Source organism: Microplitis mediator, chromosome 3 (genome assembly GCF_029852145.1).
Source record: "Microplitis mediator isolate UGA2020A chromosome 3, iyMicMedi2.1, whole genome shotgun sequence".
NCBI lineage: Eukaryota > Metazoa > Arthropoda > Insecta > Hymenoptera > Braconidae > Microplitis > Microplitis mediator.
In genome coordinates, this window is record NC_079971.1 from 8,977,194 (window position 1) to 9,000,538 (window position 23,345).

Consider the following 23,345-nt stretch of genomic DNA (forward strand, 5'->3'; position numbering starts at 1 on the left):
TTTGTTGGCTCTTATTGCTTTCTAGCTGTAGCTAAAGGCAAGCTTTTCTGAGCTCAGCTATTTCCTGTGTCTACCAATAAATAAGATTTCGGGTATAATGCGTCAGCTTTTTTGGCATAGCTTCTTCATAGACCCTCCTGTTGGCCTCTACTATTTTCCCAGCGAAATTTTTGACTTCAGCTTTCGAGCCTGGTGCACACTTTCTCGTAAGTAATGGCCACTCTTCCACTGCCAATATTAATCATTTTTCCTTGTTAAATTTATTAGGGGGTTGGCCCAAAAGCAGGTATAGGGTTTTCTTGCTTTTCATTTCCATGTCTAAAAATGATAAATGGGTGGTCTCTGGCATTGTAATCTTCTAAGGCTTTTCATTCGTTGGTGTTGTTTGTCACTCCAGATGTCAACAGTGTTAGGTCGATGATTGTTTCACGGTAACCCGGTATTTGGAATGTCGAGATGGCCTCGTGTTAAGAATGATCAGGTATAGCCTAGCTGCCATGTTGGTAACTTTATTGCCTCTGGTACCACTCCAGTCTATTTTTTATTCTGTTGACTCAGCATTAAAGTCCCGTGCTATAATTATTTCGCAGTTTAGACTTCTGACAGTATCTTAGATGCCAGTGAGTTTCTGGCAGAAAACTGATGTTTTTATTAGGGAACAGGTAGCAACAGACATAGAAGGCATTCAAGGATTTAATCCATACAAAATCCTTTCCACACCCACTATCGAGAATGGGCACAGCTGTGGGGTTTGATACTTAAATAGCTGCAGTCCTTGTGAAATCCGGAAACCAGATGCTGTTTCGAATTCCTAGATATTGATCACAGATGATGCAAATATCTCTATTACGCTCGTGTGCAAGCTGGAACAAGAGATGATGTACAGTTCAGTTTCTACGCAGATTCTCTTGGAGTATATTAATCATTTCAGCTATTTGCTAGCTTCCTCCAACGGCTTAAGAAACACTACATGTGCCTGAGCCAACAATGTGCTTAGAAATAACGTCTCTATTCTCTGTATACCAATAACACCATGGTTTTGAGGGGCAGGTCGCCATTAAGTGATTGTTTAAGCCTCATTTGAAGCACACTTTACTGCTGTCTGGACCCTTACATCTAATTGACAGGTGGTCAACGTTAAGGCACTTGGAACAACGCAATACTTTCACCCTCTGCTGCACCCAACTTTCATCTTGCAGTTTACTCAACTTGTACTTTAATGCGTGCTGTCATAAGTAGTTGCCGAACGAGACTTCCTTTAAGCTCCACGATGGCAATTCGTTGCCCCTACTACTTTTTTTTTTGTAAATCGAACACTACTTCCGGTCGTGCATTCCAGGCCCCGAATTTCCATGGTTATCTCTAGGGTAAGGTGTTTAACGACACCGGTATTTCTTATACTTCTATGATTGCTTTACTGAAGTGCCCTCAATCCTTAGACTTACTGTCGAGCTGAAGTAAGACGTATCTTCAGCCGTTTTTTGACTGCTTGTATTTTAGAACCAAGGTCATCTGGTCTGATTTTTGCCTTTATATCTTAAAAATGTTTTATAGTTGTTTTTGGGATCGTCAAATGCCCAACCCTGGGGAATTTTTTCATTTTAGGTTTGACGGTGCAATTCGGTCAGAAGAAAAATACACTTTCTTCGAATTTGAAATCACCTACTGTTTCGTTGAGATCTCTGCTCAGCCTGTTGGTCTCCTTTTGGTCCTTAAAGGTCAAAAGGTCAAAGTCAGGCCGCCTCAAAATGAACAACCCTTGGAGATGGGTAGTGGCCGTGGGCTTTGGAAAAACCAATTATATAAGGGTTTCCTTAATTTCAATTCAATCAGGTGCACAAACTCTGTTTTAACTTTTTTACTTCTCATTTATTTAGGTAATGAAATTAACCCACACTACGAAATTGTTTTTACTTATAGTAACGAAACTTGAATCAATGTGAATTTTTAAGTAGGTCCATCGAACCGTTTTTCTGGAGTAATCGATCAAAGTTTCGCAAAACAATTAGAAAAACACGTTTTTTTTTAATTGTGTAATCATCGGCAAAATGAAAAAATAATTTTTTTTTACTTTTTTTCTAGTTTTGCATTAATTACTCAGTGAATGTGAGGAAAAAAATGAACTTCCAAACAATGTCAAAAAAAAAAAATTTCGAACACACAATGAAGTCCAATTTTTTTTTGACATGTTACGTTCCCGTAATATTTATCAATTAAATATACATAACTAATTCATGAATAAATTATGAGCTGTTTGACGGAAATACTGCTGATAAGCATTTTCAAAACGTCGACGCTGTGCATTTGTAGACAAAACAAAGTGTCTACGTCGATGAGGATTAGACTGTTTCGACGTTTCTATAAGTATCCTGAGATGCAATATTGTAATAATTTTTTTGATACGTAATTATACAGTGATTGAAGAAAATTAGTCAGTAGGAGGACTTAGCAGAGACTAGTACTCTGCTAAATCCGAATCTAGCAGTCTGCTTTTTACAGTCCAATAATTATAAAATAAACCGATGACTAATTCGTATTAATTTAACCATATTTTAGAGTGCCAATTGGCACCCTAATGTTTTCACCTACACTATGATCTATACATGCTCTATTAATACCCAGGGACAAGCGCTTACTAGCAGTTCTTCCCTGTCCTATAACCCAGAGCGCTCAACAACAGTTCGAGTTTCCTGATGAATCTGTTACCATTCACCTGCTATGATAAGAATGATTATCTGGAGTTGGAATCGGCATCAAAAATATTTTTAAATCCCGAAAATAAGATAAATAAATGAATATCAAATAATCGACGACCTGACGCACCTGGGTTCTATCAATACCCTAACGACTTTAACCTGGTAATTAAAAATTATTCTGTACAATGAATGGAAAAGCCAGAATGTAACAAACATTTTTTTGAAATTATATTTTGATCAGTTAGTACGTTTAACTTGTTTTTCAGCACTATTTTCGTTCCGATGACGTTCTTGTCTGCTAGTCTGGGCACGATTTCCCAGGTTCCATGCTCTAAGTGTGATTTCACTTCCTTGATGATTGCTTGCATCCACTGGTCAGCGTCTAGTCCGTCTAGAGCGTCGTTCATTTACACATAGTGCACACCTGCGCACAATGTTCATTAGCGACCACGTAGGCATTGCCAAATATCCAACACCCCCTCTCAATGCCTGCATGAACTGACATATCAGTCCCCGGTTCTCGCAATTTCGAGAATGTTTAATGAACTACAGCTAGGTACATCAATGACCCAACCAATTCTCGATAAGGATATTTCTTGGTGAATTTTTCGGGTTTGTGCTTCCTTCTATAGGTTTGTTTCTGGACTTGCTAGTGTATTTGTAGTGTTACAGCTGTTCATTTGAAATTTGCGCAATATTTTGTGCACGTATCTTTTCTGACACAGCTTTATCCCACCTTCTCGATCAATGTCAATGCCGAGACAACATCTGGCTTCGCCGAGATCAGTTAATTTCAATTCTTCATTTAATTTGTTCTTCACGGCTTTTAATAGATCGTTGTTGTTGGTTATCGCTAGCATGTCGTTGACATAAATAGCGATAATGATTATGCTTCCTTGATGAATCATCTTGAAAACACATGGATCCGACGATAGTGGTTGAAATTCGTTTCTTTCAATATACCTTGCAGATGGTTATACCACCTTTTACCTGACTGTTTTAGTCCTTATATTGCTTTTCTTAATCTGCATACATGGTTTTCCTGCCTTAATGCTTCTTGCATTTTTAGTGCTGCCTTTTGTATTTCTGAGCCACGCCTTTCACTGCGTACGATCTCATCCACGGCTTTAGCTAGGCATTCTGGTAATTCCATGTATAATTCCTCTTCGACATCGCTGTTGAGGTACGCTGTTTTCACGTCCCATTGTTGGACTTTTGCTTGCAATTCAACGGCAATCGCCATCAATAGTCTGACGGATTCTAGCCTGGCTACGGGCGCAAATGTTTCGTGATAATCAAATTCTGGTCGTTGGGTAAAACCTCTCGCAACTATACGTGCCTTTCTACGTTCGATGTTACCGTCCACGTTTAACTTGTTTTTTCAGCACTATTTTCGTTCCGATGACGTTCTTGTCTGCTAGTCTGGGCACGATTTCCCAGTTTCCATGCTCTAAGTGTGATTTCACTTCCTTGATGATTGCTTGCATCCACTGGTCAGCGTCTAGTCCGTCTAGAGCGTCGTTCATTTGCACATCCGTGTTAAGTGCCATCTGTTCGATGATATTCGTCATCTCATCGTCGCTTTCCTCTTGGCTGTCTGAGTTTTTTGGCCCTCTAAGTCTCTTTTCACCCTGAATCAATGACGAGTCTAGTGGCATCTTCTGATCACGGACAATTTCTTCATCGAATACGTTGTCCTCGTTGTCTCTTAATTTCTCTGATTCAACGTTGGATGGACTGTCAATCCTGTATACTTCCTGTGGTCTACCACGACTTCCTGATCTTGCTATTTTGGGTCTTCCTGACAGTCTTCTAGGTATTATGATCGCCGTGTCGGCCTCGTTTTCTGTTTCCCCCTCTTCGTCATCATTCTCCTCACCGAATGGGGTCAAGTTAACGTCTACATAGGTTTCAACTTCAGATGCTTTCTGCGTCGCCTTTTGTATTTGATTTTTCTGGAGCTTGTCTCTTTTGGGTCCTTCCAACGGGTCCATGTAGTCCTTCGCTGGCTTTAAATTTTTGTCGAAACGCACGTCGCGGGTTGCCGACATCTTTCCACTGACCAGACGTACCCTGTACGCCTTTGAATGTTGATCATAACCAACCAAGCGCCCTGCGCTGGCTTTTGGGTCCAATTCGCCGCACCCCACGCCCTTGTCTAGGACGCATGCCCTCGCGCTGAACACTTTCAGGTGTCTTAAGTCCGGTCTTTTTCCATACCAAACTTCGTATGGTGTGTTTCCACCGATACACCTACTTGGGCAGCAATATCTCAAGTAATTGGCTGTGGCCACCGCTTCTGTCCAATATGATTGAGATAGTCCTGCCTCAATCAACATGCACCTTGCTGTGTCCAGTAGCGTTCTATTTTTTCTCTCCACTACTCCATTCTGTTGGGGCGTATACAGCGCCGACAATCTCCTCTGGATCCCTTCGCGATTCAAATATTCATCGAACTCTGTATTGCAGTACTCACGGCCATTGTCTGTCTGCAAGAATTTTACTCTTTGGCCAGTAAAAGTTTCGACAACATTTTTATATTCTTTAAACTAGTCTAGTACCCCACCTTTATTTTTTACGAAGTAGACCTCACACCACGTGCTGTGGTCATCGGTGAACGTCACCATGTACTTGGCTCCTCCGTTTGAATTTACCCTCATGGGCCCGCAGACGTCTAAATGCACTATTTCTAACGGCAATTTGCTCCTGTCGACTCTCTCCGTGTATGGTCTAGCTGACAGCTTCCCGCGGCAGCAAACGTCGCATACGCCGATGTTTCCTTTTTATAGTAGATCGATTCCAGTCACCAGTTGCTCCTCAAACAGTTCTCTTACTCCGTTTTGGTATATGTGACCCAATCTCCTGTGCCAGAGATTTAGTGGACTCTCAGTTGCTTCGTCGGATATCGATGGCCTTTCTGAGGTCTCTGTACCTGTTCGAGTAACGACTCGGGTTTGTTCGCTTTTACTTTCTCGAATAAAATAGAGATCTCCTATTCGATCAGCAACTAGGATTCTTTTGCCTTCGAGGTCTTTTACCGTCGCCGCTTTGTCGTCAAAAATTACCTTATTGCCTTTATCTGTAATTTTTGATACCGACACTAAATTTGTTCGTAGACTAGGCACCCCTGATTAAAACAATCGATTTAAAGGGATTTGCAATGTTAAATGCCCATAAGAAGAGAGATTCAAAAATATTCAAGGTATTTAAAAATATTAAAAAGGATTGAAAAAAATTTTTTTTGAATCCCTTTAAATCGATTTTTTTAATCAGAGACATATAGTGTATTATAAAAATTTGCTGACTCACGCATTCCACCACTAATGGCTATCTTAGCCACGCCCTTAACTTTTGCTGTTGTTGCAACGTCTGTCGCTAATTTCAATATTGAATCGCACGCTGTTTTGTCTATTAGTAAGGTTTCATCGCCACACATATGTATCGTACATCCGTTTTCCAGACACCACTTCAATTTCGGCTGACCCAGGATTTTACTAGCTTCCTCTCTGGTCTGTGCTTGTCCATAAAAATCTTCGGTTGTACTAATTGACGCTCGCGATGAACTTCCGCCGCCCTATACTCGGCAATTTTTAGCAAAATGGCCATATTTACCGCACTTGTAACACTTTCCGTAGTTCTTATATTTACCACTACTCATACGTTGTGTGATCTTGAGCTCGCCGCAAATGCTTTATCGTCGAATTCTTGTAAGTCATTAGCCCTGGCTAAGCTTTCATTAAGAATTTTAATCTTTAAATCCTCCGGCTTCGGTAATGTGTCTCGACTTTCGATGACGCATCGGAAATTTTCGAAGCTTGGCTGCAGCCCATGTAACATCATTGTTGTTAGTAATACCTCGTTGATGTCGATGTCCATGGCCGCCAATTTGTCCAATACTTCAAGGAAGTCATCTAGGAACTGTCGTAAATCTCCTCCTTCGTTCAATTTACGCATAAACAGCGACTTTAGCCGCGTCGCCTTCCTTGCCGGGCCTTTCGATGCATAGATCAAGTTTTTGCCAAAGTTCATTCGACGTTCTACAATTTTTGATAGTTTTCAATTCCGACGGTGCCATAGCTAAAATAATGCTTGCTCTGACCGATTGATCAGCTTCAATCCATTTTGTGACTGCATTTTCATTACCACTGACTTCGTCTGGCTTCACAACACTTCCATTTACGTATTGCCATAATTTCTCCTGGATTAACAAGGCTTCGATTTGAATCCTCCACGTGTCCTAATTGTCCTTCGATAACGCCTGTATATTACCGTTCGTATTTGCCATAATGTATCGCGTGACACGACGCGCAAAACTCAAACTAGTTTTTATAATCAACAACGTGGTACACTTTTCAACTGAACACAAAACTAATCTCGCAGCTTCGAGAACGTGATGGGCACATAACCTGTTGTTAATAAGTAGATTAGATATTCGTGTTTGAATTAAGTTTATTATAACTAGAGTACATTTATAATTATGCGATACAACTGACAATTCAAAGTACACGAGGCGATAGCAAGTAAGGCCTTTGGTAGACTATATAGCGTACAATAAACGACGGAACATAGTGCACACCTGCGCACAATGTTCATTAGTGACCACGTAGGCATTGCCAAATATCCAACATTTTTAAAAGCTAACTTTTGGCCGATTTCTGTATATGTGTTGGATGGAATTTTAATAAATTAAAAATACATCTTAGAATATATAATATAACAAATAAATAATACACTGTTTTCCGGTTATAACTTTGTTCTGTCTTTAGCCTTCTGTCTTAATACATTGGCAGGGAGCCAAGTAATTTTTATTCTTAGATAACCAAATCAGTAAGTTCAACTAGATAATTTATGATCTATGGAATTATCTTGAATCCACGCAAAACTAAAAACTGAATAATTTTTAATCTGTGGAACTATTACCAATACCACGCAAACAAAAACTACAAGTTTCAAATACAAAATTTTGAAAAAATCAAAGAAAACAATCTGACATTTTGCCTTCTCAACTTGTGAGACAGAATATTTTTAAATTGCCAGGTTGACGTCGTTAGGGTGTCGATAAATCCCAGGTGCGTCAGCTGTTGACCTTTCTTTATTTTATGCAATAAGTTTTATCGACTTATCATGGTGGAGATTATGGGCCTCATAATTCGGCCCAAATAATTTCTTTCTTGAGTAACTTCTTTGCCTCTACCAGCGCGTACGCGTTCCTGCCAGTAGCCTTGAAATAGGCCTCAGAGTAATGTTCGTAGCGAGGGCCGTAAAACCGGATGCTCTCGCTAGGTGAACGGATGGATGGAACGTCTACTTGAACCAATTACCAACTCTCACTGATGCCAGTTAAGAAGACTGGGTTCTCCTTTGAAGCCTCTTCTGAGTGCGAACAGGATGAGCTCTGAAGACTCGGTTCTTCTGAAAGGGCAAGTGATTGTAATCGGTCGATCAAACCGCCAGAGCCTGATGGCTCAACAACACATAAGCTCGAAAGCTAAACAACGCATGAGGTCGAAGGCTCAAACACATAAGCTCGACAGCTCTTCAACACACGATTTTAGGTTCCCGACCGAATCGCTGATGACCACTCGCGGTATTACTAGCGTTGCTGGCTCGATAAGAACTTCCTTCCTCAGATCTGATTCTTGGATGACCTTGGGTGAGGTAGACGATAACAACTTGAATTACGCGACCGAGCTGTACGGCACGTCCCGATCTCCTGCTTTGTCAGTTTAGAAACATCAAGGGTGATATGATAGGTGCTAAGGGAGCCCTCGGAGCAAAAGAAGGGTGGAACAGCTAGTAAGTGCTCATTCCTTAAGGTTTTGTTGACAAAAGATTTGTAATAAGGTTAAATGTATGGTTTTATTCCTCTGAACCTGGGGACAGTAGAATCAGTCACTAAAGTAGTACAGAGTTTTGTGTTCTTTGAGATCTAGGAAGGTTTCATGATATCCCATACTCTGGCTGCCGGTTTTTATTTGATCAGCATGGTGCTTCCACAACTAATTATGAGTGGTCTTGAATAGATATGTACAAGACTCAATTGCTCAATGACAGTTGCCAGCTTCCAGAACTTGCTCCTGTAATCTTTGGCCATGACCTTCATACCATTCACGAACTGAATCAAACGACTTCGCGAGCCGCGTCGAATGACACCTTAAAGTTCAAAATCGGTTCACTCGTTCAAAAGATATAGATATTTACATACATACGTACATACACTCGCACATCATCGTGAAATTAGTCAGAATAGCTTCCTAGGACCTCAAAACGTCGACATCTGATGAAAATTCGATTTTCGTGAATCGGACCGAAACCAATAACTTCCCAAATTTTTGAAAATTTACAATCTTCTTAGCGGGAAGTTAAAAAGGGCAAGCACACGACTAGTTCCGCTGCGCACATGAACAACTTGAGTGTAGCACCGTACTTAGTCTTCTACAGCACCCGAATGACAGCACCGTAACCAGCCGTGTGCAAAATAATACTACTTCGTTTGTGCACATGAGTAAGTATTGTTCTGCACACGACTGATTGCGGTTCTAACGTTGTTACTGTTCGGTGAGACCGGTTCCAAAACATAAATTGGCTACAAGCACTTTTTGAAAGGGAATATTTTTCTGTTATTTACTTCTATTGCAGATTGAATATTATAAAATGCCGCGAAGCTATAGATAATAAAAGAGATTAAATTAGAATCTACGTGTTAAGATAACGAAAAAAATTTATAGATCATTTACTGAGCAATTAAAATTAAAACTCAGACCTTATCTTTGGTGATAATTGTTCTCGATATGTTTAGAACATTATTATGTCGATTGACTAAAAGAAATAATTATTTCAAACGTATCATCTTAGTCCACGTAATAGAAATTCGGACTGCCTCGACATTCCCAAAAGGAACCTGAGAAGCACTGTATTAATATTTTGATATATAATTAATGCATTGTGAAATGAAAAGCAGACAGTCTAAAAACTCATTAAAGACTGGTATTCTGCTGAATCCGGTCTATGTATTAAGAGAAAAAATTATATATATTCAAATAATGGTAATTTCATATGATTCAATTGAATGAGAGATCGTGATAGTTTGTGAGTTGGGTTTGAACCCAAGCTCTCAAAAGAACAATTTCTTAACGGTGCAGAAATTACCCTGCCTGCCCTGATTAGAAAATACGATTAATGACGAGTAAAACTGTTTTAATCGTTTCAAATCGTCACAAATCGTCAATAGATAATTAAAGAGGACTAAAAACGATTGAAAATTTCAAATCGTTTCAAATACCTATGAAACGTAGATTAATGATTAAAGAGTATTTATAATGGTAATTGTTTTTAATATATTATCTTACTTACATAATTTAAAAGTCTTAAATAACTCTAGACCCTAAATAATAACCATGAAATATTTTATAATTTTTTTTATATCGCTCATTATATTTTTTGTCATAATATAAATTCAAAAATTTAGTATTTTAATTTTTTGGAAATCGTTTTTGTTTTTTTTTTTTTTTTGGAAAAAATACAGTCAGTGTTATAAGTTAATACGTTACCATACCTTTTTGTTTACATATTTATGAAAAATTATATAAAATTAAAACAACGAAATAAAGTTTTAATTTAGAATTACAATATAATAAATAAATGAATAATAAAAGTAATTTCTATCGTAGGGTAAGAGCACCAGTACCCATCCCCTAACCAGTAGCCAACCGGTCATATACTTTAGCATTGGCTCAAAATATACATAGATATAATTTAACATGAAGTGGATGTGGGTACTAGTTTAGGGCTCAGTACTGGTACTCTTACCCTATATGGTTTACATTCGATTTTCCTCGTCAATCACCAATTCTAGCTCACTGTTATCTGGGTCACTGTTATCTGACTTACTGTTCTCATCGTTCCCTGGCGGATTTGAATCACGGTGAAGACACCGTGGAAGTGTAAACACCGTGGACCCACGGTGGGTACACGATGGGCTTGTGCTATTTTACCACCGTGTATACACGGTGTATCCACTGTAATTGCGCAATGGATCCACCGTGATTCCATGGTGGCTTTGTGCCATTTCACCACCGTGGTTCCACCTTGTATCCACCGTGATTACACAATGTAACCATCGTGGTCCCATTGTGTAACCGATTTTCTGGGTACACCGTGGAACCACGGTGGCAACACCTTGTAATTTCGGTGGTAAAATGGCGCACACCCACTGTGTTTCCACCGTGATTCCGCCAGGGGTATGATTATAATCATTATCAATTTGTTTATATTTTAGGAACCTTTTGTTTAATTCTTCTTCTTGGTCGTCATCACCTACTTCGTCCGTTTGATAATTATTATCATTATCATCATCGTTATAATCATCATTATCATTTTCGACATTTTTCGAGTTATTAGCAGCATCTTTTTCATAGTTGATTTCTTTATTAACTTTTGCATTTCTTTGGCGGTTATCTTCACATTTGTTTAGTTTTGGTTTACTTGGCGGCCTCTTCAAGTTAATAGATGGTGCATGGATGGCAGATTACATCATTAATAATTCAGCAAGTTGCTCGCGCCGATTTTACCGTCAATGTCTGTTTAAAGGATGCGTGTATCGAAGTGATTCATATTCGCAAGCTCATAAAACTAACAACACTTTCGTTGCTTTATTTGATGGTCGCATGGCTACAATTTGCAGATTTTATTCAGATGATAATCGAGCATTTATAATAGTATACATCGTAAAAGCGGAATGTATTGAACCGTTTGAACACCTACGGAAGATGAAGAACTATGCCCGTGATACCATTGATTTACTGATTACAGAGATTGAAAAAAAATTGATTTGTGTATCGACTGAAATCACAAACACCGATGGTGATAAAATCTATAGAATCGAATTATGCATGCAACCAAATAATTATGAGAAACAATAAAACATATTTACTTGACTTGTAATGAAATTGTTACTATTTTAATATTTAGCAATAGCTCAATTTATAATAGCTAATTTATAACCTAGTCCAATAACAAAAAAATATAACTTCGAAAATTTCCTCAATTTCATAATATATCTAAGATCGTATGTAAACATCGAAGCGTTATGATGTAATAGATATTAACAATAATTAAAATATTTTCAAGCTAACGGATCGGTTTTAATCTTCATGCGGAACCAGAAATTGCAATGTTATTTTACGATTAACGACGATTTAAAATTTCAAATCACTATGAACCGTCTTTAATCTTCATTCGGGACCAGAAATTCTAATATTAATTTACGATTAAAGACGATTCATGATGATTTGAGATTTTTAATCATAAAGAATCGTGTTTAATCATAAAATAATAAATCGTCTTTTGATGAGTAGAGACGATCAAATGTAAAAAACTATGACGATTAATGATGATTAAGTTTTTAATCGTTGTTAATCGTCACAATTTGTATTTTTTAATCAGAGTGGTACTTCATGACCTCGATTACCCTAATCACCATCGTTCATCTCACTGTCTATGTATTGGTCCATTCTCTCCTTTTTAAAAAGTTTATTTTGCTCTATTATAAAGGACAGGCACAAAGAAGAGGAAGATGTATAAAATATATTATCCAGTGTCACGTGGGCCATCATTGAATGGTTCCATGTTAAATTGATAATGAACTAGACAGTATATTATATGCCTAGGCCAGTAAAATAAGAAAAGTCTCAGATTATATATAATTGGTGGCCAAGGTAAAGCTGAGGCTGACAAACATGTGATCCGCAGCTTTCTTACTGGCCAAGGTGTGTACGGTTTTTCTGCTCTGCGGAGCCGGAAAGTGGCAACTTCGTTTAGCGCAGCGGTCAGAAAGTTGCCATTTTCCGGCCAGAAGGCAGAAACTAGATTTATTTTTTAAAATTGGCATGAGGATAGAAATGTAAAAAAGCAAAACAAAAGTGAAGTTAAGCTGCTCAAATAATTGAAATAATTAAATGAACAAATTTCGATCAGAAAAAAGTCCTTATTATTGTTTCAACAATTAATTCCCATTATAATAACCACTGTGTTTTTTAGTTCTAACGAAAATAATGATTTCATTAGACTTAAAAACAACTAGTTTCATAGATTACATGATAAAAACGAAAGATTTTAACATTTTTTTACAACTGTTTCATTTGTGATTTCAGATTTTACGAGATATACGACAAGGTTTGATGCAGTTGGGCTGTGAAGGTGGAAACCCGCTTCCGAGAGGTAAACACCATTATATCCATCACGTATTGAACTGAATTTTAAATTCATAAACATTTTCACACTTATTATAATAAAATATCCCATGTATATGTTGAATCCCACACCAAATTACGGTAGTCGTAGACCCGACCATTGTTTATTTAGCCGATTTTTAGGTAGATTTTTCCAAAATCTAACTATTGTTTTCATCTTCATGGTGGATTTCTTTCGACATGATTTCTGAAGCTCTTCCAATGGAAAATAATAGAAAATACCGGAAGAAAAAAAAAATTTAAGTCCTAGACCCTCGACAGAACCATGTCGAGGGGTATGTAGAGGGGTCGGACTCTATGGGTCCATCTGATATTTTTTTTGCTCATATTTCCTCCTAGTTGCTTTTCGACATGATTTCTGAGGCTCTTCCAATGAAAAATAATAGAAAATACCAGAAGAATAAACAAATTTAAGTCCTAGACTCTCGACAGAACCATGTGTGTGTGTGTGTGTGTGTGTGTGTGTGTGTGTGTGTGTGTGTGTGTGTGTGTGTGTGTGTGTGACCGGCTTATAACTTTTTAACTAATGAACCGATTTGGATGGTTGAGGTGGCACTCGAAAGAGCTTGTTGGCCATCAACGTTCCTGAAAATTTCAGATTATTTGATCAAGTAGATTCGAAAATATTGGCGAATTACGGAAAAAAAAATTTTTTTTTTTTTAGTTTTTTATTAATTTCTCAGAAACGACTTGAACGATCGACTTCAAAATCGAATCAGCTCTAGAACTCAATAAAACGCGTCGATTGCTGCCTCAACCATCAAAATCGGTTCATTCGTTCGTGAGATATCGTGGGCAAAAGAAATGCCAAAAAACGGTTTTTTGCGAATATCTTTGAAACGACTCAACTAAACAATTTCAAAATTTGATCAGCTCTAGAATGCAATAAAACACGTCGATTGCCGCCTCAACCATTGATATCGGTCGATTCGTTCGTGAGATATCGTGGGAGAAAGAAATGCTAAAAACGGCTCCTTGAGCTCGAAAACAGCGGGAAGTTTTGGGGCTGGCCTGCAGGGTCAACCGATAGACAGATTTTTTTTTCTAATTTTACATAAGCGATTATTTTGCGAACTGGATCACTCCTTAGCAAATATAGCTTCGTCTTTTTTTGGAATAATTGTATGAAATTTTCGAGTTTCTGTAGTTGTCGTAGCTGTATCGTATGGCAAATCTAATCTCTCTTTTGCTTCTACATAGTTTCTTCTAAATAAATGAAAACATTTGTTATAACTGCTTATAATTTGAATTAAGTTTTACTTACTGCTTTCGAATCCTTACTCAGAACAAAAATATCGAAATCAATTTATAACAAGTAAAAAAAACATACTGTTACATTCTGGCTTTTTTATTTAGGGGTCAGAAGAATTTAAAATTACCAGGTTGACGTCTTTAGGGTATCGATAGATCCCAGGGGTATCAGCTGTTGACCTTACTTTATTTTATGATATAAACTTAACTGACTCACCGTGGTGGAGATTATGGGCTCCATAATTCGACCCAAATGATCCTTTTCTTGAGTAACTTCTTTACCTCCGCTGGTGCGCACTCGTCCCTGTCGGTAGCCTTGAAATAGGCCTTAGAAAAATACCCGTAGCGAGGGTCGCGAAACGGGATGCATTCGACTATTATTAAGAAAGTTATGATAAAAAAAACCATAAAAAAAGCGGTCTTTTCAACAATTGGATAGCTTTTGAACCGTTGATCAAAATAATCTCAAAATTCAAAGGAAGCCTCTTTTGAGGGGTACTAAAAAATACTGAAAAATTGAGGAAAAAAAAAAGACAATCTGGATTCAAAAATCGAAGATATTCGAATCTTATCTTGAATAACAGCTCAAAGAATTTGTCTTGTTGTCTAGTATAATATATATTTATTCAGAAAATATCGAAAATGTCGCTTTTCCAAAAAAACTCAACATTTGAGTTTAAAATTGAAAAGATACAAATTTAATTGTGTTATATTTTCTTTGAAAAGTCGACTCCCAGAGGAAAACCATAACCTTAATTACTTTAGACATTAATTTCTTGAAATTTCCAAAAATTTGTATCTTCAGAACTTCTGGAGATGAAGACCTAAAAATTTACAGATAAGCGTCTTTTGATACATACAAAATGATATCAATAATTCAGCTTAATAAAAAAATTTGATTTTTGAAATTAGATGATTTAGTATGGAATGGACCCATATACTATACCACGTTTACTGCTGACACTATATTTTTATCCATAAATACATACTTCATGAGTGGCAACTCAATCTTACTATGTAACTGGTCAAGTGCTAATTATTTCAATAATTTCAGATAATAAAAATAAAAATGTAAAATTCATACAATTATGACAGTTTTATGAGATCTTATCAAGAGTCATAGACTTGAAAATGTTGTGTTTATACAATACTCATTTCATAATCATTTTTACTCTACATATTTATGGATTTTGACTTAAATTGTTATTTATTTATATATCATAGATGACACGTATATGTACGATGAAGACGTAAGATGCGGAGGCATGAGAGAAGTAAGCACTGGTGGACAACACTGGTATGATGAGCCTCCGTATGAATCAGATCCTGATGATTTTCTCATGGGAGCTTGTGGTGAACCTGTACCAACAGCTAAAATCCAAAATGGAAGGTATGTTTATCGATAAAATCCACGCCCTTATTGTCATTGAGAAACGTAGTGCTATACTTAATCAAGGAGGCATTTGTAGTCTTATGGTTTGAATAAATAGAATTTAATTATTAATTTACAAATAATAATCTGATAATATTTTAAGCATCGAATTTTCGTACCAAGTTCTATAAAAAAATATTGAAAATTCATTCAGTGACGCGTACAATGCATCAGTATTGATAAAATTCCTAGCTCATTAGGTAACTTCTTTACAAAGTTTAACTAATCTACACTAATGCAAAAAATTAAAGGAGCAGAACAATTTTATAAATTTTTTTGTGATTTTTGGAAGGCTGTAACATGGTGAAAAATGATCGTATCGAGATTTGAGAAAAAGCATTTTGTAGCTTGAAATCTCTAGTTTTGGTGCATTTTTTTCAAAATTTTTTAAAAGCTCCGGTTATTGCGCAAACATAAGAAATACCGCGAGACAAAAAATTTCTAAATTTTTTTTTTTTTTTCCGAAGAGCCCACGGACCGCGGAAAAATTCTTTCAACTAAACGAATGCATAGCTCGTTTAGCAAATTTATTCAGCTTCAATTTGGTTTTTTTTTTAACCTCGTAGGACAATTTGTCGCAGAGATATCAGCCTTCAAACAGGAAATGATCCTTTTGGCTTTGATCATCGATATTTCAGGTACCAATGATCGCACAGAAAGTTGAAAGGGGGCGTTGAAAACTTGAATAAATTCCCTACAAGACCCTGTCATCATTTTCTGAAAAAAAAATTTTTTTTTATTTTTAACATCCATTAGAATTAAGTACAAAAAATGACTTTTTTTGGTTTTTTAGTAAATCAACCGCTACTCTGCAAATATCGATAAAAAAAATAATGTTGCCAGGGACTTTTTTAGCTTAATGTACCCCCAAGACCCCTGTAAATTTTAAATTGATCTGTCGAACCATTTTTTGGGAATCATCGATCAAAGTTTAGCTAAACAATTAAAGGAGCAAGTTTTGTTCCTTTAATTGTGTAATCATAATCAAAATGAAAAAATTTTTTTTTATTCAACTTTTCCCAAATTTTTGCGTTGGTGACTCAGCAAATGCAAAGAAATGACAAAACAAATAAAAAATTTCCAAAAAATGTCCAAAAAAAAATTTAGAACACAAAAAAAAAGTTTCAATTTTTTTTTTCTTCGATTTTTTTTGACATTTTTTGGAAATTTTTTATTTTTTTTGTCATTTCTTTGCATTTGCTGAGTCACCAACGCAAAAATTTGGGAAAAGTTGAATGAAAAAAAATTTTTTCATTTTGATTATGATTACACAATTAAAGGAACAAAACTTGCTCCTTTAATTGTTTAGCTAAACTTTGATCGATGATTCCCAAAAAATGGTTCGACAGATCAATTTAAAATTTACAGGGGTCTTGGGGGTACATTAAGCTAAAAAAGTCCCTGGCAACATTATTTTTTTTATCGATATTTGCAGAGTAGCGGTTGATTTACTAAAAAACCAAAAAAAGTCATTTTTTTGTACTTAATTCTAATGGATGTTAAAAATAAAAAAAAATTTTTTTTTCAGAAAATGATGACAGGGTCTTGTAGGGAATTTATTCAAGTTTTCAACGCCGCCTTTCAACTTTCTGTGCGATCATTGGTACCTGAAATATCGATGATCAAAGCCAAAAGGATCATTTCCTGTTTGAAGGCTGATATCTCTGCGACAAATTGTCCTACGAGGTTAAAAAAAAAACCAAATTGAAGCTGAATAAATTTGCTAAACGAGCTATGCATTCGTTTAGTTGAAAGAATTTTTCCGCGGTCCGTGGGCTCTTCGGAAAAAAAAAAAAAATTTAGAAATTTTTTGTCTCGCGGTATTTCTTATGTTTGCGCAATAACCGGAGCTTTAAAAACTTTTGAAAAAAATGCACCGAAACTAGAGATTTCAAGCTGTAAAATGCTTTTTTTTTAATTTCGATATGATTATTTTTCACCAAGTTACAGCCTTCCAAAAATCACTGAAAAATTTATAAAATTTTTCTGCTCCTCTAATTTTTTGCATTAGTGTAGATGAATAAGAGAATAGAATAATTTTATCAATTCTTAAGTAATTTTTACAAAGCTATGCCGTTTTGAAAGAGGGTTACTTTTCAAAAAGGAATCTGGAAAACGATAAACCCTGTAGGCAAACTCAAAAACTTTTTGCTGTTCTGGAGCACCTGGCGAGTAGGCCCATCTTTAATTTTTTTTATAAGATTAAAATATTTGAAAGCTCGGTGAGTAAAAAATCACTAAATTTGGAACACGCGAATAATAGCTTGTTTGCAACTTGCATGATTACAATGGGAGAGGACATTTTCAGGCATAAAAATGAGGCAGCATCTTATCATTTTATTTGAAAGTGGCTTGCTGACCAACACAGGGAACTGGAGCCACAGGTTGATCTTCCCAAGGCCAATTCGGCCACAGTACCTTTATTTCCTGAGATGGTAGAAGTATGATCCTCGCTGTATGGATTTGTGTTAGTTGTGGTTTTACACCACGCTTCAATGCGACAAGTTCTTTAAACTCTCCCCCGGTCAACGTTCACTCGTGGTTGCTTGTTTCAATTTTGTGATTAGGAGTATCATTTTGGAAGAAAGAAGGGGCCTTGCAGCGCGTATATATTCAAAAGGCCAGGAAGCGGCCTCCTGTAAGAAGAAAATGGGCCTTTTTCACCATCTTTCTGTGTATGCTATCTGAAAACTTAGACGCTAAATTATTCTTTTTGAAATTAAGAACATTATATTATCCGCTTGTGATTTTTCAATTGAAAGTAGAGATCGCTAAACTAAAAATGAACGAGGATTAGAATTCTCTACAGTATTAAATAATTTAGTTAATTTTTTTGTAATAATATTCGCCACGTGGGCAACCAGTGTATTTGCTGTGTAATAAAGCAATCCAAGTGTAATTTTTTTCGTGCAAAAATTCAGTGTTTTTTATTTTCAAAACCTTTCACCAGCCAACTCCAGATAATTTTCCTTTTTTTTTGTTTTTTTTTTGTTAGTACTTGACGCTACAATTTATGGTCCTTAGAGTCGGGTAGTGGCTGATGAATAGTTTTTTTCAATAATAAATTCTTTTTTTTGTGAATGTGAACTTTTGAGTCGAACCAAGTGTCGGAGGCATTGCTGAGCACTTTGGATGTCGCCTTTGACTGTCCTGTACACCGGTACAGATAAAGACAATCCGATACTTGACTTAAAAACTTGGTTTTCGGTGACTTGCATCAAGTGATCAGTTAATTCGCATCGAGAACATGACGCTTGAAGAGACGCCATTCGCTCTATAAAGATCAAGGTAGACAATTGAGATCCAATTTTAATACACGTAATACTACGCAGGTTCCCAGTGAAGTTACGTGAGAAGTGGGAAACTACTCTAGGCCTCTCCAACGACATCTCTCAGTACGAACCGTTACATGAATTCCTCAAGTCAAGAGTTCGTGCTTGGGAAAACTCTGGAATTTCTCCAACAGGAACTCCGCTACCTGAAATCAAGAAAGCCGCTAACAAGAGCTTCGCTAAAGCACTCAGTCATCGCTCTTCGTTAACCACTTCTAAGACACCTCCAAGTTCAGCAGCTAATGTGTATTTTACACCGAAGGAAGTTACAAGTGACCCAGGTCAGTGTCTGCTATGCAAAAAAGAATTATGCGCTTTACTGCAAAAAGTACCAAGATGCTTCAATGGATCAGAGAATCTAGCTAATAAAAGATTTCCGCTTATGCTGGAATTGCTTAGGACGTCATCGCTCTGCAGATTGCCGCACCGAAGACAGATGCCACCATTGCCAAAAGAAGCATCACACATCAACCCACCCGTTAGAAAGGAAGAATACACAAGCAACTACTGAAGCGCCATTATCGGGTACTCAGTAATTTTTTGCAAATGATTTTAATTTTCACACACTGAACTCGCTAATCAGAGCTATTCTTTAGATTAATCGCTGAACAACACGTCGTTACTCGCTACAGCTACAGAGGGTGAAAATTACCCTCTAGCAATAGCTTCAATGACAGAGTCTCGCTACGTTAACGACACCTATGGGGGAGCAGACACCGAAGACGAAGCTATTGAAATAGCTCGTCAAACCAAAGAATTATGCGCTTCTAGATGCTTCTCACTTGCAAAGTGGTCAAGCAACTCGCCAAGATTACTCGCAACCATGTCACCAGTTGACAATAAAAAGAATTCTCTAAGAGAACTTGGTGATACAACTGTCAAAGTACTGGAAATTGGCTGGAATCCACATCAAGATGTATTCCAATTCAACTACTCCCTGCCAGAGGACACGCCAACTACAAAGAGAGCTATCCTCTCAGAAATTGCTCGCTTGCACGATCCGCTAGGGCTACTCGCGCCTGTTGTCATAACCGCCAAAGTTTTCATGCAAGAACTTTGGTTAGAGAAACTCGCTTGGGATGACAACCTCTCACCAGCTCAAATTCACAAGTGGTCTATCTTTCGAGAAGATCTCAGGAAGCTCGCATCGCTACAGATACCTCGCTGGAATCAGCTCTATAAACATGCATCTGTGGAGTTACACGGATTCTCCGATGATTCACGACTCGCTATGGCTGCTGCAGTATATCTAAAAGAAACAGACGCTATTGGAAGAACTTCAGTAACTCTCTTATGTACCAAAGCACAAGTCGCTCTGCTAAAGCCGCTAACCATTCCAAGATTGGAACTCAATGCAGCATTATTACTCGCAAAGCTGACTCGCTACGTTAAGAACACCTTAAAATTAGAGAATGTCCAAACATATTTGTGGACAGACTCCGCGGTAGCACTCGCTTGGATAAATAGTCACACAGTTGGCTGGAAAACCTACGCTCGCAATAGAGTTGTCATCATTCAGGAATATTCCAACAACGCTAGTTGGAATTTCTTCGCTGGCAAGCTTAATCCCGCTGATTGTGCTTCCAGAGGGCTTTCAGTAGCAAAATTGCTAGAATACTCTCTATGGTGGTCAGGTTCTCAATGGATTAGTAAATCTTCAGAGGATTGGCCAATGTTCGCTATCCCCTGTCATGATACAGTGCATACAGAGGAACGTCCAGGTCTAAGCTTCGCAATATTCGCTAACACAGATTCACACCCGCTGCAGACTCTCTAAGCTGCTCAGAGTACTGGGAATCTGTCTACGTGCCATTTCACGCTTTAGAAAAAAACCACAGTCTTCGCTGGCCACACCACTCGATTCTGGAGACCTGGAAACCGCTAGAAATCTACTGGTCAAATTCGTACAAGGTCAGTACTCATTAAGATTACTCGCTGATGGTTGTTTCTTATAGAAACGCCATAATCTCGCAAAACTGACTCCTTATATTGAATGTCACAGCATCCTGAGAGTAGAAGGTCGTTTGAAAAATTCGCTCCTGCACAGTCAGCAGAAGCATCCGGCTACTCTGCCAAAACACTCGCTACTGACCTCAATGCTAATTGATTACTCGCATAAAAAGACGTTCCATGGTGGAACTCAACAGACACTCGCAGACTTGAGACAGACTGTCTGGATCATTGGTGGTCGAGTTCCAGTCAGATCTCATATTTTACGCTGCGCAGTGTGCACTTGGCACCGAGGTGTCCGAGCACAACAGTTGATAAGGCAACTGCCTCTTGCTAGAGTAATTCCTTCCCGAGCATTTTTAACATACTGGGTTGGATTACGCTGGGCCTGATACGCTCTCATTCACTCCGCGCGCATGCGCGAGCAAACGCTGTCTCAGCACCAGCGTGGTGACAAAATGCCCGCGCAACCATTCAAATTTGAACTTAAATACTATTTTTAATTCTTAATACTAATTAATTATAAATTAATTTGAATGGTTACGTGACAAACTGAGTAAAATTCAAAATTTTAGCTAAATGTCAAGATTAACGGTTTAATAATTAAAAACCATTACATAGACCATGTTTTTTCGAACATAATCCATCTGTTAGGACCCAAGGAAATTGAAAATTCGAACGAGATTCTTTAAACCTGTGTTTTAATCATTCAATTGTTGAAAAAAATTGCAAATGGGGTTAGTACTTAAGAACAATTTCTATGAATAATTACGGGCATTTAATATTTTATATAAATATGCATTAATTGATACTTACCATAAGTTAATAACTGAATATATTTCATAGTGTTGAACATTGACATTTAGCTAAAATTTTGAATTTTACTTAGTTAAAGTTCATATATCTTTTTAAATATTGATTCAAGAGATTTGACTTAGAAAAACTTTTTTGTAGAAGACTAAATTTCCTACAAAAAATATCAAGTACTTTTTTTCTCAAAAGTCAACCGTTTACAAGTTAACAACAAAAAACCACTAATTTCGTAGGAAATTAGACTTTCAAGGCTTCCATGAGGGCTGTAGTTGAAAGTACTGCTAAGCACATACAGGCTTTTTCAAAGAGCATACAATTCTCTTCCAAGAAAATTTTGAACCGATAAGATACGTGAATATGGGGCTGAGTTTTATTCGATAAAAAGAAAAGAATCGAAATTTACATGATTTTAGCATGACAAAACCTCGACGACGTTGCTCCAGTTCTTAAAATTGTTATTAATAGCTCAAAATTTCACTGAATTTTTATTTTTACATGTAGAACAAGATTTTTGATGGGGAACGAAAAAAAAAATCTTCGTTTCAAACGGAGCACCCTAATATATATATGAATTGAATGAATTTTTTAATTTTTTCATTATTGTACTTTTCTTCTAGCAAAATGACATCTAAAAGATCCCTAAGAGTTAAAATTGTTCTGATCGGACATCTAAAATAGTTGTCTGAAAAAATTATGAAAACCTGGTCAAGTAACAATAGCCAAAAAACGTTCACTAATAATGTGTCGTTCGAAATTACATGAACTTGATTTTTATATTTTCGAATATTTATTCATCAAAACTTATAAGTAGGACCTGATAATTCTGAATAATGTCTATCATGTCTTCTAATCCTATATCAATAAATACATCATCAGTGTTCTAACAAAGATTTTAATCGTCTAGGATTTGTTTCACTCTCAATCTACAACCTGATAATTGTAACGAAGGAGTGATATCTCTTCGAACAGCTGGAGACATCAGTTTACCACGTGATCGAAGACAAAAGGTGACATCCACAACAATGAGGGGTTTAATTGTACCACGAGGTCATAATAATCCTTTAACTATCATTCCTTTGACACACTCCAGAGGATCTTGTGAAAGTGGTGACTACGCTAGCAGTGATATTCAAGTATGACTTTATCTTCAATAATTATTTACTATTGATTAATAACTATTTACCAGTATCAATTAAAACAGATTAGATAAGTGTATATTGTAGTTTTATAAAATCAAGATGTTATAGACGTTTATATAGATGATGCATCGATCTCTATGATTCTAATAACTATCATTATTATATGAGTGTGCATTATTTTTACAAATTTTTCAGTTTCTTACAAAGTTTTCCTTTAAATAGTTTCCTAGCTCATTTCCATCTTTACACTCCCTAACTTTTTTTTGGGCCTTCTGCACTGTATTGTTATGTGATGCCCTACATTTCACACTGCGGTGGGAGTGCAGAAGCATGGGAAACCCACCGAATAAAATAAGATAAAGATATCTTATTGAGTACATCCGAGTAGAATTCTGGCTAATGAAGATGAGCTTAGAGCCAGTCACTAGCTCAGCGTTACTAGCTAGCAGATTTTGCTAATAACGAGCCCAACATTGGCTAAT

The 23,345-nt window shown here is 37.0% G+C and overlaps 1 protein-coding gene across 3 annotated transcripts in view; it reads left to right on the forward strand.

Annotated features, from left to right (window-relative positions):
• Nucleotides 1–23,345, forward strand: part of LOC130664930 (uncharacterized) — a 72,161-nt gene that overhangs the window by 39,561 nt on the left and 9,255 nt on the right. For all 3 annotated transcript variants that reach the window (XM_057465132.1, XM_057465130.1, XM_057465131.1), the window contains 3 exons: nt 12,848–12,914; nt 15,422–15,587; nt 22,629–22,857. In XM_057465132.1, coding sequence (XP_057321115.1) covers nt 12,848–12,914; nt 15,422–15,587; nt 22,629–22,857 — 462 coding nt within the window. The remainder of the gene's footprint in view (nt 1–12,847; nt 12,915–15,421; nt 15,588–22,628; nt 22,858–23,345) is intronic.